Source organism: Melospiza melodia, chromosome 1 (genome assembly GCF_035770615.1).
Source record: "Melospiza melodia melodia isolate bMelMel2 chromosome 1, bMelMel2.pri, whole genome shotgun sequence".
Classification (NCBI taxonomy): Eukaryota; Metazoa; Chordata; class Aves; order Passeriformes; family Passerellidae; genus Melospiza; species Melospiza melodia.
Genome location: NC_086194.1, coordinates 87,997,055 through 88,015,798, shown reverse-complemented (window position 1 = coordinate 88,015,798; position 18,744 = coordinate 87,997,055). Strand labels below are relative to the sequence as shown.

Genomic DNA, 18,744 nt, shown 5'->3' with positions numbered 1-18,744 from the left:
TCATCTCAACCCACAAGTTTCCTCACTTTTCCCCTCCTGATTCTCTTCCCCATCCTACCAGGGCAGAGTGAGTGAGTGGCTGTGTGGGGCTGGGTTTCTGGCTGGGGTTAAACCGCGAGAATGGGATTGCATTCTTTTCTGCAGAGCCCAGCCTCAGAGCGCCCTGAATCCAAAAGTGAGGCCTCTTGGCCCTTTTGTCATGCAAACAGTAATTTAAAATATACATCTGGCACACTGCAAAGAGAGAACATCCAACATCTGTCACATTCCATTATCTTGCTTTGATGCTATTAGGCTATTATTAGTATTCAAACTAAATCTATCTTCCCACAGGCTGCTGACCATAATACCTCATTCGAGTACCCATTCCTTTTATTGCCACAAACTGTTCTGAACATCACATAAGTGAAACTGGAACATCACTTGATGGACTGCTATCATATTTTACTGCTTTATTTTATTTTACATGGGAGGAAACAAAACTCACCAAGTGTGTTGTTGTATGGTTTGAAGAAGATTAAATGGGTTTCCCTATCGTTTTGGGTGAGGGAAGTGAACAGAGGCTTCTCTAATGGAGATCAGATGCAGGCATTTGGTTCCACACTAACAAGGGCCCATATGCTGTCACTGGTATATCAGTTTTGTCTTCGGGCTTCAAGACGCTGGAATGACTGGTTATTTTTTTTTTTAACTGTCTTTTATAATTAATTATCTGACTCCTCTATCTCTTCAAAGCCGAGTGAAATAAAGACGTCGTAAGAGAATAGAATTACTCTAAGCCAGAAGTTAGCTTAGAAATGTTTCCTTCCCAAGCCAAATGCTGTATTTCTACTGGGAGCTCTGCTCAGCAGTTTGCAAATAACTGCCCCAAACCTCAGGTAGCATTTTGAAATCAATATATTTCAAAATGAATAGCGTTTTTAATTCACGTCAGCACAAAATGTCGCTGCTTGCCCAGGGCCAAGCGCAGCGTCCTTCCTGATGCTGCCATGAAGGATGCTCAGGAAGCATCCAGCCTGCATTCCATGCAAGCCACACTACATCTGTTCCCATACATTAAGCAGAGACTGCTTATGTTGCTGTGTCCTGGGACAGGGTTGTCCTTGTGGTTGAGCGCAGTGTTCTTGGGTGTTTCTTCACCTTGGGCCAGGCAGTGCCATCTCAAGTGGCTCCGGAGGTGGGTGGGTGCTGGGACTGACCAGAGGCAGTTCTGGGGAGTAAGGCAGGAGTGCCATGGTGATGAGCCTCCCCTGTCTTTGGGAGGCCATTCTCAGAGAGCAGTCCCAACAACATTTAATTTCAGAACAGAGTGAGAGTCCTGCAGGCATTGGTGTGCCTTCAGAGGCTGTCCCACCACCCCTGCTCATTGAGATAGAGGCTGGTCACAGTGCTCCATCCATCTAGAAAGTCTGAGCAGAGCAGGAGGGCACCACATCAACACAACTCTGCAGCTTCTGGTGTCTGACCCCTGGCATTCTGCACACTGGAGGTACTGAGTTTTAAGCTAATCATATCTTCTCGTTGGCATTATTTATTCATTGTTTTACATTATTTATTATAGCACTGTACTTGTCAAATATGAAAACAGCAACAATACATTAGGGGCTACTCTTTCCACCCCGTGTGAGTCATCCTTTTACATAGGAACAAAGACCTGTGTGGACCTGGAGCAGATCAGCTACCCAAGTTCCCTTCTGAATGGCTTGCAGGGGCTGGGTCTGGCAAGGGAAGGTTTTGCCTGCTTTTCAGTGCCAGTGAGCCTGTGCCCTATGTGGATGTGCTGGCTCCAGGCAGCATCCATGCTGCCCAATGACACCGGGTGGCCATGTCCCAGCTGGTTTTTCCTACCCTGAGAAGCAACCATGGCTTCTCAGCCTGCATCCCCTGGGGGCCCAGCAAGATCTGGGCTGCTGACATCCTGCAGGAGGGATAGAGACTTCAGAGCTTGTGTGCAAGCTGGCTGAGACAGAAAATTTGAGCTCTTCTTTGGGCCAACAGTGCAACAAAGACAAGCCCTGCATTACAGGCATGCTGTTGCTCTGGAAACTTGAAGCCTCTCAAAAGCAATGCAATTACTAGCTGCTTATCACTTCTGCCTCACCAAGGAGGAAATTTATTAATTCAGAGAACACTAAGGACACAGAAAAATTGGGGTTTTTTCCTTTTACAAGGCTTCCTTCAAATAGTATCTAAAGAAACCACATCTCTTTCTCTGTGGTTTCTGCCTACCTCCAGAAGGCACATGTATAAAATCTCTTTTATCAGCCTCTAAATATTTCCTGCAAAAAGAAAAAAGATGATTCTTTTTTCTGAGTTACCTCATCTTGAGCTGGCATGGAAGCTTGTTTAGTGCTCAATGGCAGCTGCATCTTTTAAGCTAAAATTTCTATATGGCTGCCGCTTACCTCAGCTCTTCTCTTGACTTGTTAACAAAATGATAATTGCAGTGTGCACCTCTTAAATTTAAATGTTAAATTGTGTTTGGGAAGAATTTATGCCCTCTTTCTTCTTAGCTGAGTCAGTTTCGTTAAGGAACTAATCCGTAAGGCTATTAGCTGTCACAGTAAGTACAGGTAATGAAAAATAATCTCTTTGGGGGATGAGGGAGTTCTGGAAAGAAAAATGTATGAAAGAAAAGGCTCAGCTATAAGACAACAGGGGTTTAAAAGTTTTTTTTAAGCTGCTACAGTTCTTGATGCCTAAAAATGCCTTTGTAGACTTGCTGCCCTGTGCAGTGTCTTCTGGGACCCTGCTTTTTCCTAAAATACCATGTTTGATTTGGCACTGTATGAGATGCCTTTTAAAGCAAAACTGAATGAAAGCTGTTGGTGTCTACTGAATGTTAGTAAGTGGCAAAGAACTGTAGGAAATGTGTTTTATTCCCCAGAGCTTGAGGAGACCACAAGGCAGAAAAGCCCTTGGTGGCAGCTCTGTTGCAAGAAGGGGAAATGGTGGCAGTGGGGAAGCCTTGGAGATGGCTGAGGATGGGAAAAGGCACCAAGCTGCCTGTCAGGCTTCCTGCAACTTCCCCACGCAGGAAGGAGGTGTCCAGGGTGGGATGGGTGTGAGGCCACTCGGCTTTCTGGTACAAAACAGCAACTGAGCCCAAAGCAGTTGGGAACGGTCTCTACATTTATTATTGGAGGATGTTTAGGACTCTTTGTCTTTGAAAACTTGCCCCTATGTGCAAATAGATAAGGGAAAGGCAGTCTGAGTACAGTGACCTTTACAATAGGATACTGCTGGGAATGGCATTTGTGTTTTCAAACTTTAATAATCTGGCAGTCCCCACTGTGGCCTCATGCTACTTGAGTCTATCCCAATTTTATTGAAAAGTGTTGTTGAAAAGACATATTTTGAACACTGGTAAGAGCAGACCTCACTGGAGTTACTTTAAATAAGATTTCAGAACCTTTCTTTTTTTTTTTTTTTTTCTCTCCCGGATATTTTCCAGCCCCATTCTGCAGTGTTTATGAGCAATTTTAACAGCTGTTCTTTCCTTAACCATTGTCAGTGGTCTTGGTTTTTTGGTTTTTTTTTTTTTTTCTTTTTTGACCCAAGGCAGGAGGTGATAGCCAAGCCCTTACATCTCCAATACTTTTTTCTGTTGTCTGTACAGAAACGTGCACCTGTGCAGGTGAGAGAGCTCAGGTGTTCAGCCCTGGGAAGCAATTGTAGGGGCCTGTCTGCAGCACACCAGCCACAGAGGGATGTGTGTGCTCAAAGCTGGCAGCAGGATGAGGCAGAAGTGGAAGAGAATTGTTCGAGCAAAGTACACTGCCCAATCCTCCTCTTCTGTTGGCAGGGAGCTGGATAGTCAGAGGGATGAACAGTGAGTACCCAAGCACCACGATGTGGGAAATACAGCTGGATCCTTTCCTTTCCACCTTGAGGTAGAGATTATGCACTGATTCTGGTAACTGGCTAATGCAGAGTGCTGCAAAGTGCCACTTGCAAAACCCAGAGTCTTAGAGCTCATTGTCACATTATGAGCTACCACCACCAGTGTCCATTTTTTCTATTCAGTATGCCAGACAACGCTCATGGAGGGACACTGACTGATGGCTCACCAGCTAACACCAGCAGAGGATGGAGTGAGGGCCTCTCCTCTTCTTGTCACCTCTTTTTGCAGCATTGAGGTTCTTGCAGCGAGGTACCTCTCTAGTTTTCATTGTTCAGAAGAAATTCAGTTCTTTCTGTGAGATACCACTAAAAAAAATGAAAGTAAAAGAAAATACCATGAAAATACCCAGAAAAAATTATATCAGTGATGCAATATATTCATATCTACTTAATTGCTGCAATTTCAGGTCAGATTCCCTTGATACTGTTAACTTCAAATAAAATTTAAGGTACAATTGTTCATACATCCTTGGTAGGGTGAAGATGGAGCCAGTATAGGAACAGAGATGGAATTGTTTGTGAACCCCACACTGGACTTATTTCACTCTTAACTGTTTGCTTTTGCAGGGATAGCAGTCCAGTTGTGTTATTGAATTGATATTAATAACTGTTTTTTAAAGCGTTCTGATCTGGGAAATTACCATTGCATATTTTTAGATCAGATTTCTGAGTAAAGAGAGTAGTGGTTTGCTATGTGCAAATAAGATGATGTTACTATTTTCAACTGCCTCTACTTGCAGTGGAGAAAGTTCGTTCAGCAAGCAAAAAAAAAAAAAAATTTGAGCTTTCATAGCAAATGCTGTTTTTAGCCTGCTCCAATCTTTGAACTAAGATTATACTCAACCACTCTTTCTCATTGCACAAGCAGACTTTGGAAACCGATACACTAAAATTAGGAGGCATGTTTGCATTTTCAACCTCTCCAAGTGCAGTGCTGCAAATAGTTCATTCCAGCCATGTCATTATGTACAACATAGGGTTTGGGGGTTTTTTTTAGAAAGCAAATGTCATTGCTTACATCTCTTCCACATAGCTTTAAAAAAAATACCCACTTTGTTTGGCAAAATGAGTGTGGGGACCAAAGCTGCCCTTACTGCAGTGTCCTTGCTGACCCCATGAGCATAGGGGCCTGTGTTTGTCACAGGCACTTTGGTAGCCAGTGGTTCATCTGGGGGGAAGATGTGAATGCAAAGTTGTGTCTTTTCTATGCTCACGAGATGGAGAAGGGATCACTAGAATAGTTAGTTCTCCACTCTATTCAACAGTATTTTATTAATCCTGAAAAAAATTAATTTAATGTGTATCATTCTGCTAGAGTTGTGTAATCCCAGTACCTGAGACAATTGATGAAGATTTTGCATAGTTCTCCTCATGAGTACAGATGAGGTAGTGTATTTTAAGGCATTGTGATGAAAACTCTATTTTTTTGTTTGTTTGTTATAGGTTTTCTTGTTTGTTTGTTTTGTTGTTTAGTTCTTTTTATTCTGAAGGCTTCCAACTAAAGTGAACTACCTCTTTACTCCTTCAGTGTTTCATGGGCCTTGAACTGCTCCTCACAACTTTTGCATAAAACAACGAGGAAACTTAATTTTCTTAAAGAAGAGGAAGAAATTATTTGATAAAAGTAGACAACTGAAAATCCAGTAAATCCTCTCTGACTAGAAACAGGTAGCCCAGCTTTTAATTGCATATAATCTGAACACTGTCACTATCAGAAGAAACGGACAGCTGTAGCTAATCCTTGCTGGCCCCATGCCACTCCTTGGGATGGGTATTCTGTGGGGTACAGGCTCTGTTCATGGTCATGTATAAACGACTTTCTTCATGAAGCACTGAGCACGTGTGGGATTGAATACAGACTAAAGTTTGGCTTAAGGACAGAAAATTACATAAAGATTGGTCTGGGGGATGGAGGAGACAGTTTTGTATTATAGAGAGGGGGTGTTGCTTGTTTTGGTTGGGGGTAGTTGGTTTGTTTTGTTAGTTTCTTTTATTTTGGTTTGATTTTGATTGTTTGTTTGTTTGTTTGAGAGACAAAGAAATGTTTTATTGCTGACTTGCCAACGAGGGAAACTTCGAGGAACAGACCCGAGTTTCTCCACTTTGCCGCCAGATGTCCGTCATGAGCAGGGAAAGCTGGTGACTTGCACGATACCCAAAAACCTGGTCTCGCAGCATTTTTGAAGATCTGACAGCGAAAATTCGAATGAAATTACCTGTTACCATAGAGTTTTGGACGGCAGGTATGCTGCAAGGGCTTTTTGGCTGCGAAAAATCCAAAGTCCTGCCGGTAGCTCTAAAATCTATGTTTAACTCTTAAAACGTGTGTGTCTCAGTCTGCAGTAGTTGTAGAATACAGAGCCTGTGCGCTCCTCCAGAGAATTAGGTATGCAGCTCTCATCCAAAGTCCTAAAATCCTTTTAGGAAACTTGTCCTTTCAGATGGCAGGAATATCTGAGAGACACACTACATGTGACCTCGGGAAGGAGACCTAGCCCTTTTCAGCCCCATCGAGTTGCTGAGTGACGCTGTAGCTTTCGTAGGTCTGATAGCCTTAACTGAATCCCTCAGTAAAGCGTTCACATCCACAAGCAGAGACATTTCCAGGCATAAGCAGTGTGCAACTCTGGAGAGCACTTCTGGAAAAAAAGTCGGAACACTTAAACTTAATAAGGTGCAATGACTTCTTAAGGAGGGCGTTAGCTTCCCACCTACTCGAGGGAATGTAGCTCCAGAATAAAGTAACTTAAGAGGGAACTACTGGAAGGTTTGCTGTGTGTCCCTGTCCTCAGACTTCTTTAAACTCAGGTGCCCAAATGCTTCCAACTGTTATAACAGCTGCTGTTTATTGCAACAACCACTATTTCAGATTAAAACCACAAAGGTTTGATACATGTGAGAATCAGAGGAGCAGAAACACCCAAGAGCTGCTCCAGAGTTTGGCACTGTCTGTTGCTAAATCTCTTCCTATCTTGGAGAGAAGCAGGGGACACTTTGGATGGAAAGGCTCATTCTTCAGCAATAACCGTGTAATGGGACATTTCCCTCTCTCATTGTCAAAACAGGAAGCCGAGGCTACAAAGCTCTTCTGGACACAGCGGCAGGAGCTACACCCAAACGAGCTCGGGGACCGGGAAGTGAATGTCTGTGGGAAGTGGCTGTTCTCCTCCCCCACCACCTGCGGGAAAAGTACCTGCCTGGGAGACGTCCCTCACTCACCTAAGGGCCCCTGCACTTCCTCCCAGCCTCCAGACGCCCTTCCTAAGGAGTTGCAAAATGTCCTGCATCCCTCTCAGCTCACGAAGGAGACAGCTTGTGCGCCAAGCTCTGCTCCTGGGAACCTGGGTTTTCCCAGCAGGATCCCACACTGCCGTACAGAAGGAAAGGTGTGGTGCTCACCACCTCTCTGGGAGTGAGCCCTAGTCTCATCTAATAAAAGCAGCTCCACTGCTCTATGTTGAGAAAAGTGAATAAATGAACCAGCAGCACAAAAATTTCCCTGGACATTGCCTTCTTGAGTCCTTCCTGAGAAACACAGACCTCTTTCATGAAGGTAGTGGGGTCCACTACACCAAATGGAGCATGTTGGGTCTGTGCTGTCCCATGCACCCCCATTTTCAAATTTTGAGTGTCTTCACAATCTGGGGGAAAAAAAAAAAAAAAAAGACAATTGCAAAAGCAACTTGTACCCTCCCTCCCTCCCCCACGACTGTATGTGCAAATCTCCTAATTAATGCCCTTTTTCCTATCAAAACAAGTTTTTAAATATCCAGCATTACAGTGTTCCTTGACTGGTGCAGTTAAAGCACACATCTGTAACCTTGCTTTCAGAGACGTGAAGGCTCAGTGTAACCTCCACTTCTGAAAATACTGCATTCTGCCCTGAATATTCTCAGCTGTGTCTCTGGGAAGCTGAATATGAGCTTATTGCCAGATTCTGATTCTAATAAAGTTAATGGAAATTTTGCCAGTGACTTCAAATGGTCCAGATATTATTCTCGGGCCAACTCCTATGAAATTATCCCAGTTCAAAACTAGAGCAATTGCACTGATTTCAGTGAGACTAGACTGGCTTTACTCATCCAGTCTGAGGAAGATCCATGAAGTCAAAAATCAGGGTATGGAAGAGCTGCCTCTTGCTCAGCCAAATTGCTGTTATTGGAGTGTTGGATGGTGTTTGGGTGATTATTTTTTTGGTTTTTTTTTTTTTTTTTTTTTTTTTTGTTACTCTTTGATGAAAGTGATGAAATTAGAGCTGCAGCACTACTGTAGGAGGGAGTATATTCATTTCTGGCAGCATAGCCTGCTCCACAGGATGCAGACTGATACTCCATCAATCAGGGCTGGCATGGGGTACGTGGGTAGTCTCAGTCATGTACCACAGTTTCACGTTCAGTTCTCCAAGATAACCCAGAAAAAAAAAAAAAAAAAAAAAGGAAAAAAAGCTGCGTAGTATGTCGTAACCTGCTGAAATAAACCTCAACGCTTATTCACATTTAGAAAACTCCACCTATTTTCAGGACAAATAGCCAACACCCGCTGGGGGCAGGAAGGGTGGCCGAAACCCTTCCTTTAACAAGAAACAAGCCGGCAGAGGCGGCAGGAGCCGCAGTTCGGCGGAGCGCCGCTCCAGCGCAGCGAGCCCGCGACACCCGACGGGGCCGGCACTTCTAAACCTGCTCCTTCTCCTGCTCCTGCTCCGCCCGTCCGCCCCCGCGGGGCCGCGCTACCTGCGCCGGCTCCCCGCCCCGGAGGAGCGGCCGCCCGCCCCACCGAGAGGCGGGCGCGCTGCTGATTTGCCTTCGCTGTCGGCACCGCGCTCCGGCCAGCCCGCGGGGACCGGGGCTGCAGCCGCACGAGCCGCTCGCTCGCTCTCTGCCTCCCTCGCTCCCTGGCAGCGAGAAAAGTTTGCTGCTCTTCACCCTGCTCCTTCTCCCGCCGTCCGCAGCCCCCGCGGCCCGGCGCGGATCCCCCGGGCAGGGGCATGGCGCGCTGAGCGGCCGCGGCGGGCCGGGGGCGGCCCCGCCGCACCTGAGCGGCGTTGGGGGGCGCGGGGGGCTCCGCAGCGCGCTGCCCCGCGGGCGGCCATGCGCGGCGGCGGCGAGCGCTGAGCCCCCCCGGCCTGGCCGCCCCCCGCCGGCCCGGGCCGATCCCGCCGCGGGGGGGCAGGGCTGGAGGGCGGCGGGCGGCCCGCGGGGACAGCGCGGAGCGGGGACGTCGCCCGCCTGCGCCCGGCCGAGCGCCATGCCGCGCCGGCTGGCCTGGCTGTGCTGCTGCTGGGCGCTGCTGAGCGGCGCCTGCCGCCCCGCCGAGCCCGCGCTGCCCGCCGAGGGCGGGGAGCCGCCCGCCGGCTCGGGCTTCCTCTACCGGCGGCTGAAGTCGCACGAGAAGCGGGAGATGCAGCGGGAGATCCTCTCGGTGCTGGGGCTGCCCCACCGGCCCCGGCCGCTGCCGCGGGAGCCGCCGGCCCCGCCGCCGGGACGGCTGAGAGCGGCACCGCGCTTCATGCTGGACCTCTACCACTCCCTGGCCGAGGGCGCGGAGGGCAGCGCGGGCGCGGAGAGCGGGGGCCGCCCGCCGACCCCTGCCCCGCCGCTGCCCAGCCCGCAGGACAGCGCCTTCCTCAACGACGCCGACATGGTCATGAGCTTCGTCAACCTGGGTGAGTGAGGAAAGGAGAGAGGGAGGGAGTCCTGGGATGCGCGGAGCCCACCCAGCCGCTCGCCCGTCCGTCTGTCCGTCCGTCCGTCCGTCCCGCGGACACCCCTGGCCCGGGCAGCGGGGACGGGCGGTCGCTGCTCGGTGGGGCGCGACGGGTTCGGGGCTTTGCCGGCTGGGACCCACCTTGGACTGCGCGGGTTTCGGCCAGGAGGGCAGCTCACATCGGGAAAGGGCAAAACCTTCGCGCAAACAGTCAAAAAAAATGTACCCCAGCATACAAAACCTTGGGGGGAGGGAGTGAGAGGAAGGAAGAAAAAAAATATTTTTTTTAGTTGTCCTTGTTCTGATGGTAGCGGTCAGAGCCTATAGTAGTTCAGAATTAAGCACACCTTCGGCTGCTTCTTGAGGAGCTGGGGTCATGCCGGAGTACAGGTTGCACTCACTCTATGCGAGGTCCAGCAGCCCAGAGATACCAGACTCAAGACTCTGGGCTTGAACAAAGTGTAGCTGCACTACTTCACACTGTCTTCGTCTTCTCACTTTTAAATATTTTTTGTTTGTTTTTATTTTAAGGGGTCAGAGTTAGCGTGGTGGTGAATATGTGCACTACTCTGTGTAGGTTATTCTGGTGATTGGGCACGGGAACGCGAGAAAAGTCTGTGTCATGTGGAAATCTTAAATTAAGTTTTGTTAGACGTCAACCTGCTCTTCAAACAAATCATCCTGTCAGCGATGTGAAGGGCTCTAAGGCAGGCATTGCAGTGGGAAAATCATTAAGTTTTTTACTTAGAGGAGCTCTTAGTACTATGCAATTGTAAGGAAACAGTGTAATTAGATTCAGCCTAATGTGGAGAATGAAAATATTTCAGTTGGCAAATAACAGTTCCTTTTTTTAGGGAATTCCTGTGAAGCTCAAGTGTCTTAGCCGGTCAGCTGAAGGCTTTGCCTTTTTACTTGTGCTGCCAGAGCTGTGTGCCAGAACTACAACAGCTTGTCTTGTTTAAAAAAAAAAAAAACCAACAAAAACAAACCAAACTGAATTTGTTGTGTGTTTACTCGTTTGGAGCAAGGCTATGTCACTGCAGCAGGAAATTTCTCGGAGCTCTCAGTGCTGGTACAGGTGTGTGCCATGCTCTGTGCATCTAGAACAAGAGCTGATTAATCTTTGTACCTGATGGAAATCACGTGGTAGGTCAGAAGAGTTGCAAATAGTTGGTGAGGGATTTGTCTGCATTGAAACAGAGGCAGCCACAACTCGTAAGGGTACAGCTGAGCTGCCTTAGGTGCTCAGACCTTCCAGGAATCCAGAGCCCTGGTGTCTCCTTGTACTGCAGGTGTGTAGCTGTCAGGGTCTCATCTGCCTTGTTTTAAGTCTCATCTGCCTTGTTTTAAGTCAGCTCGGGGATGTTTAGGTGGTGTTGCCATCTCAGAGCTCGGATGTGCTTGAGACATCCTGAAATTGTTATGGATGAAACTGGCATGGTCTGTGGTCTCAGATCAGAAGCTGACATTTGGGAAATACTATACAGGTTTGAAATCCAAAGGGCACCTGTTTTTCTTCCCTCCCAGCCTCCCCAAACCTCTCTGTCTTTTGAATACACAGAGCTGCTGTCCCTGTTCTTTGCCCTGGGGACTTTGAGGACCTATACTTCGAGCTGTGAGTTTGAGAAGTGTGGTGCTGACTGTAGTTGTCTATAAGCAACCCCCATGTCACATTGCACTTGAGGGATGTGAAACAAGGTGCCTGCGAGGGGCTAGGCAGTTCCCTAAAGAGCTGATTTCAGGGATAAGTGTGAGCATGTGGTGTTTAAGAAGGTAATTAGCTGTTTGTAAAGCACCAGGAGAGTATTATTAGATGGTATAATCTGAAAGTATGTGTTTCTTTTGAAAACAACCCCTTCCACTCATATGATTCAAATCAGTTCTGAGAATTTGGATCTAGACCCTTCTGTAACAACAAGGAAAATTATTCATGTAATGTAGTAAAATAGTGCAATTGAAATGCTAGTTATGTGTCTCAGGAAGCATGAATCAACTGTAGAAATTTCTCATCAACTTCCAAATCCCAAGTCATAAACCATAATGTCATTTAACGTGATTGTTTGTTACCAGAGTGTTGACAAATCGATGGGCTGGGACTGAACAGCTGTTTGGCTGTTTTCTGTGGCTTCTCTGACATACCAGGGAGTTTTTTGGGTCTTTCACCTGTGTATTGACATTTTCTTTTCCATTTAACGGTAATTCAGTTTGCAAAACTAGAGGAAGCCTAAGGTTATATTCCAATATAGAAACCAAAGGTTTGATGGGAGAAAGCCAGCTTGTAATCTGTCAAAGCAGCTTATTAGATGAAGCATTAAATGCAGCAAGAGATGGTGGGTGCACAGCAGAAAGGGAAGAATTCTTGATTTCAAGCACACTGACTAATCCAATGAAGTACATGTCAAACAACCCTGAAAACTCACAGCTGGAGTCTGCTTATAAGTGGACACTGCCAGAATTATTTTAGTTGGGGTTTTCTGCATGTGGCCATATATTCAGTTACTTCTGTTCAGTTAAAACTGATTTCTGAAGAATATTGTGTTCAACCTTAAAGACTTCCCATTCCCTTATTGAAGAGGCAGCTACCAAAGAGATGTGAGGAGGGGCCCTTGCTGTTCTCTCAGGGTCAGGAGTGCATGGTATCACCCGGATATGCAGGTGAATGTGGCTGTGTGGGTGACCTGCCTGCAGGTGCTGATGCTGCTTCTGCTGCAGCTCAGAGCCAGACAAAAGTTTGATGCATCTTGTTGTGCTGGAAAGGCATCATCTAGGGCAGCTGTGCAGAGGAGTCCTACTTTGTCATGAAAGTTTGCAAGTGTTGATGTTCTTATAAAAGTGCATTTAATTTTTCCAGCCCTGTAGCCCGAAAAGAGTCACTAGCTTGTAGTCACTGCTGATTTTAAACATGCAGGGCTCCAGCCCTTCCTGACCAACCTACATCCTTCAGCCTGGGGACACAGCAGATGTGTTTTCTCTCTGAGGAAGGCTATGTTTCCATATCAGCTCGAGGGATGAGTCCTCTTTGCAAAGGTCTTGCAAAGCTGAGGGACTTTGGTGAAGTTTCGGATTATTCAGGCAGTGCAGGCTTGTCCAGCCTCAAAGGTGATAGTGTTCTAGGAGATAGTTTCTATTTTGTTTTGGTTTTTTTTTTTTTTTAAGTGAAACAGGAAGGTCACAGAAGTGTGGAGGTTCTTCACACACTGGGAGTTGCTGTCTTACAGAGAGGACAAGAAATAGCAGTCTTTGAAATGGGGAATCTGGGATTTATCTGGCTTACCTGGTGGTGTCTGTATTGTGGTGTGGGCAATGATTCCCAGAGGGACTGATCACAGGGGAGCTTAGTGTGTCCAGGGTTTCCAGGAGATGCTTAGCACTTAGTTTTATGAAAAAAAACTGCACCTGGACAGCAGTATCAGGGAGGAGAAATATTTTTTTGTTCCCATTGTAAGCAATATCACATGAAATATAAACCAGTTCAGATAATTTAGATAATAAATTTAATCTATCAGGTTAAATACCAAAACATAATTTGACAGAAAACATAACCTGACCTTGGTAAATCTAGTCCCTTTTTTGGGAGGATGATCCTAGAAGTGTCTGTTTTGGGTGTTTTCATTAGGATGAAGCGTCCGACAAGTGCCTGTTTCTTTTCATTTCACACATAGGAAGCCTGGATAGCCAGCACAGATGGAAATATCTGCATGGATTCACTGAGGAAGCAGGGTTCCAAACTCCTGTGCTGTGGAAATGGCTGTACAACAGGGTTGTGGGGCTGGGGTGGGGCATGCATTGTGGGCCAGCAGTTGTCTTTGTGAAACTGTTCAGCTCTTCTTGTAGGAACAGCCTTGATATAAATATGTGGCATGTCTTGACACAGTAGTGTTGGGAGAATAACATCTATTAATGTTTCCTATCTGTATATGTACCTGCCTCATGGGACAAGATAAGGTTATCTCCTCTTGGCAGAACAGACCGGGGTTGGTATGGAGATGCTTCTTGAGGCAGTGATGCTGGATTGACAGCTTGATCCCAGTGTTCTCAGGCTCATCAGTGCTGATGTGAAGGAGATCTGCACTGCATCCTCTGTTTCACCAGCTGGTGTCTTCAGAGTAGTGCATGCTGTGTGAAGCAGCAGAAAACAAGGCCCTCAAAGACTTTGCTACTTTAATGGCATCTAGAATTATTTGTGTATCACGAAGGGTGCTGTGAAGCAATCCTGTGTCAGAACATGGTCTTCACCCATGTCTTCCTATCCTGGCATCCACACTGAGAGGAAAAAAGCCATGCACTTCCTACAATCAAACCCAAGGAATTTAGTGGCAGTCTGAGTTTCTGCCGTGACCCAAATCTGGGGCTGTTGGTAGACGTGCAGGAAAAGTCTGAACCCATCAAACCTGCCAGAGATAAGGATCATAAAAAGTGTGCTTTGGGGTGTGGTACCTGGTTATTCAGCATTGTGGCTTTTTGTAGCAGACTAGCAGCACTGATTCACTGTACATCCACTTTTGGAGAGAGGGTTTTCCCTTTTATCATAAGACCCACAGATCCCTTGGGAGGGCTTCATGCAAAAGATTGAGGGGAAGCTCACCTTTTGTCAGCCAGTCCTGCAGTCAGCCCTGAAGCTTCAACATTATTTGAATTGGGGTTGGGGTGGAAAGACTCTTCTTCTATTTTTGAATCCCTAAACTCCAGGCAGTCCCCATCTTCCCTGCAAGACTTTAAGTGTCAGCTGGGGCAAGGGTGCTCCCTTTCAGTGCAAGGAAGTTGCTTGGAGGTAGCTATAAGACTTGTTGTACAAATACACTCTCTTTCTCCTTTCCTATAAAGAAGCATCTTATGGATGTGATGTCTTACAAACAGGCTTTTCATCTTTTTGGCAGTGGTTACCTACCAGATTTCCTTCTAGGAATGATCTCGCCCAAATCCGTAGCACCTTAGGTGCAAGCAATATGCCTTTGTTCTGCACAGCTTTTCACAGGAGGGAAGCAGTGCTCCAACATCCTTACATGTGTTTCTAAAGCAGGTGAGTTTTTTCATCTGAAGGATTTGATCAGCCCACCTGCCTTTTTCCCAGCACCGTGCTTGCTGTTGGGAGATACAAAATTAGGCAACCAAGATGTCTCGGGGACGTTGCGTGATTGGATTGATGGGACCGTACCATTCATACTGTCATCCCATCTGTTTGTACTCTTGGCCACGTGTTGTAAAGGTCAAGACATCAGCTCAGAGGGAAAAACTGGAGTGTGTGATGCTGCAGATCTGGCTGTGCTGCCAGCTGGCTGTGTACAGCCTTGCTTGCTCGGCATGTGAGCAGTGTCCTCCACGTGTGTCCAGAGCAGGCCAATACTAGAAATCATGAAACTGATGATGGGACTGAGTTTACTGACTTCTGCCAAGCCTTGTATAGTGGGCTTTGATGCCAAGACAGTTTCCCTAATGCTGAAGAACAGCCTTATATTTGCTATTCAACTGATGCAGCTCAAGATCCTCATTTATGTAATCTCCTTGGAGTAGCTGCTGCTTGCAAGCTGCCTGCTAGTGTGGAGCTGCCTGACAGTACAGTTAAAGAAAGGGAAAATGGTGTTTTAGAAGTCCTCAGCTCCTCTGGACTTGGAATTTGAGGGACTGTAGTCATCCTTCTGTCTTAGGCAAGAGCCCTGGAAGATGTGTGGCTCCTGGAAATGCTCTTCAAAACCTGTACTGTTGAAATGAGTGGAGAGTCATGTTCATGTAAGCAATTTATCCAAGTCTGATTGTCATCTGGACTAAACTACTGGGAGCAGACAGTGTGACACTAGTAGGCTCATTCTCTGTCTTGTGCAAGCTTTTCAGAGCTTCAAAATTTACAGTCTTAGACTTCAACATTTCGCACAAATTTTTCTTCCAGCAACAACAATAACAACAGCAATTTATTGTAATTTAAAAAGCTAGTATTGCCAAACCAGTCTTGATTACTTCAAGCCAAACTTTTTATCTGTAAATAAATGAAAAGTTGCATTTTCAATTAGAAACCCAGGTGTGGGGCTGGTGAGGTTTTTTTGTGGTTATTTTTAATTATTTTTTTTTAATAAAAGCAGAACTTCCTAGTTCTTTCCCTCAGAAAAAAATTGAAGCTAAACCACTTTTTATAAAAAGGTTTTCTCTTGGCAATTTTTTCCCAGCTCAACATGGCTTTAGCAGAAAATCACTTGGGCAGCTGTCATGGATGTCTTGTGCTGAGCTCCTGCTGGGACTGCTTGCTGCAGGCTTGTACCTCTGCCAAGGAGCTGTGGATCCTTGCTGGTCTAGCCCGGTGCATTGCAGTGGTTACACTCTCTCTTGTAGTTTTAAATATAAACTTCTAAGCAGTGTTTGTGATTTAGGAGGAAGGAAAGTGGTGTTTAGACTTTCCATGCCATGGAGTCACGATTCTTTTTCGGTCATCTTGCCTCATTGCTAACTTGTAGGGGGTTAGAGGAAGGTATGATTTACTTGGGACATAAACAGTCCCATTGTGTGTTTCTGCTGTATCCCAGCAGATGCACAGCTATGCCGTAAGGTACAGCCCACCTCCTAATCATTTAACATTTCCACTTGACCATTTATATAGAAGTGTGAAGCAAAGAGCAAGCACTACTGCCCAAATGGAAAAAGGGCTCATGGGTGAGAGATTCCCATTTGTTACAGCAAGTATCAGACCTCAGAGCCTGGGAGATGGAGGTTAAGGACTGGGAAACTGTCTGTTGCCCACCTGATTCTTGGAGCCTAGTTTTGGTTCACACCTAGATTGCCTGTTTGATGGAGCAGCAGTTTTAAACTCAAAGAGAGTAGGTTAGGATTGGACAGAAGGCAGAAGTTTTTCCAACAGCCATAGTGAGACACTGAAATGGGTTCCTCAGAAGAGCTGTAGATGTCCCATCCATGGAGCTGTTCAAAGTCAGGTTGGATGGGGCTTTGAGCAATCTGTTTTACTGAACAATGTTCCTGCCCATGGCAGGGGTTGATCTGGATGACTTCTGAAGGTCCATTCTAGCCCAAATTGCCTGGAATTCTAAGTGGGAATTGGGAAGGCGTTTGTGACTGGGATTCTGTAGCTATGGTATGCTGAGGGTGAGGAGACATGCCTGAGAGCATTCAGTGAGTTGTTTCTCTCCACCTTTTCTTCAGTCGTGGCTGGCAGGGGATGAGGAGCGGTGCCTTCTGCAGCCCTTGCAGCAGGGGTGGCTGGCAGCAGCACACTAAAGGGCCTGGTGCTTTGCACCCAGAGCAGGCTCCCGCACAGGGGCTCTGGGAAGGGCGTGTGGCTGCAGCTGCTGCAGGGCTGCTGCAGGAGAAAAAAGCTTAATTAAAGAAACTGAGTCCCTGTGGGATTGCAGGGGTGTTTAATACCTCGTAATGGACTTTGATTCCTACAAACTGCTGTGGATTGGGGCTGGCATTTCCTGAACTCTCAGTTACTTAAGAAACAGTCTTGTAGTGTTGGGTAGAGTTTTGGAATGGATTTTTTTGTTTGTTTGCGTTTTGGGTTGGTTGGGTGTTTTTGATGATGTAATGAGATTATTTTTTTTTTAGTTTGTTGTTAAGGGCACAAAGATTTTGACAGCACTGCTTTCAGCTCTTTTTATTTTACGTAGCAGTGTTCATCATAGCACAATGACAGAATTGAATCAGTGGTAGCAACAGTGGGAACTTTTGGCAAAAAAGGATAATGTAGACAGAGCCGAAGTGTTCTGCTAACTAAAACAGTAGCTGTATTTTTCAGAGAGCTAGACATGACTGTTTTGATCCAATGTGGTGTTAATCACAAGAATACATAACTGCTTTCCTGTGAACTTTCCCCTTAAAAATATCCAATGATATCACCTGATGTTTTGCACTAATGCTCAGTATAACCAGAATTTAGAACAGCTGGCTCCATATAAACTTGGAATGTTCTTAGGTCAAATATTAGTGTATAAATAAAAACATTTTGAAAATGAAAACAGAAGCACAGTATTGGAAATATACTGAATGTGCAGATGTACTTCATGGCTTGAATAGCTTTACAAATTAAACAAGACAGTGTTAACACTTGTTCTGAAGAGTCAAATTTCCTGATAGTAAATGAGGGAGTGTTTTCAAACAGTATTCCAAAGATGTGCTATTCCATGTATGTTAATGGTTGTTTGCAGTGTGAGAAATGTATGAATTGTCTATTTGAAACACTCTTCTAACGAATTTATATTTGTTCAACCCAAAATCTTGTCCAATGGAGATCTGCAGTTTCTTTTATCAAGTGCAGGCTGTAAAATGTGCCGTGTTTAAAGCATGCACAGGGATGTTTACGTTGAAGTGTACTGCTGCAGCTCTCTTATCTTGTCACTCACCTCATCGCGTGGCGTGTATGGTCAAGGTATTAGACACTCTGTTTGTACAAGGGCTGAAGGGTGACATAATGTCTATTGAAGCACAAGTGTTAGGCTCCACACCAGGCAACAAAGAGCACTTAAAAAATGAGAACAGATTAGAGCTCATGAGCAGGGTCTGATAGTTGCACACACAAGCCAAGAGGTGTTGGAGGGAGGAAAGGGTCAACAGCTATGGTGTGAAACAGATGTGCCTCCTTGCATCCTTGTCTCTCCTGGGCTTTCCAGACCACTTGAGAGAGAAAACCAGAAGGGTAAAGCTCTTAGCAGTCAATTCCAGTCTTTTTATGGGGAATAAAATTATCCAAATAAGTTGGAAAATGAGGTTTAACTGTAACTAATGCGTACAACATGCAGAAGACTTGTCTGCCTCTGTCTTTGTAAACTCTGTAATAATACAAAGCTGTTTGAACATGAACACTTGCTGCAGCCTAACTTCCATATTTTTCAAACTGCTTTAAAATCTCTGGATAAAAGTATTCTGTATAAGGGATTAAAGAAGTGGTCACAGCTTTAATTCCTCATGGCACAGAGGCGCAAGCTCCCTCTTTCAGTCCAAATTCAGATGAGCAGAAGTAGAGGCAGCAGTCTTTAATTGCCAGATGCTCTGCAGGAAAACAGGAGGAAGCATTTCCTATGTCACTTACCATGGGCTTCCCATTCATGTTCTTCACTACTTTTGGCCACATTGGTGGTGTGCTGCAGGAAGAGGCCTTACACACTTTTAATGTACCTGAGTCTTCATAATGATGCCAGG

General features: G+C 45.9%; 1 protein-coding gene across 1 annotated transcript in view; it reads left to right on the top strand.

The window, feature by feature from the left end:
• The first annotated feature begins 9,147 nt into the window (after positions 1 to 9,147).
• Positions 9,148 to 18,744, top strand: part of BMP6 (bone morphogenetic protein 6) — an 88,914-nt gene continuing 79,317 nt past the window's right edge. Inside the window, exon 1 of the mRNA XM_063160974.1 lies at positions 9,148 to 9,565. Coding sequence (XP_063017044.1) covers positions 9,148 to 9,565 — 418 coding nt within the window. The remainder of the gene's footprint in view (positions 9,566 to 18,744) is intronic.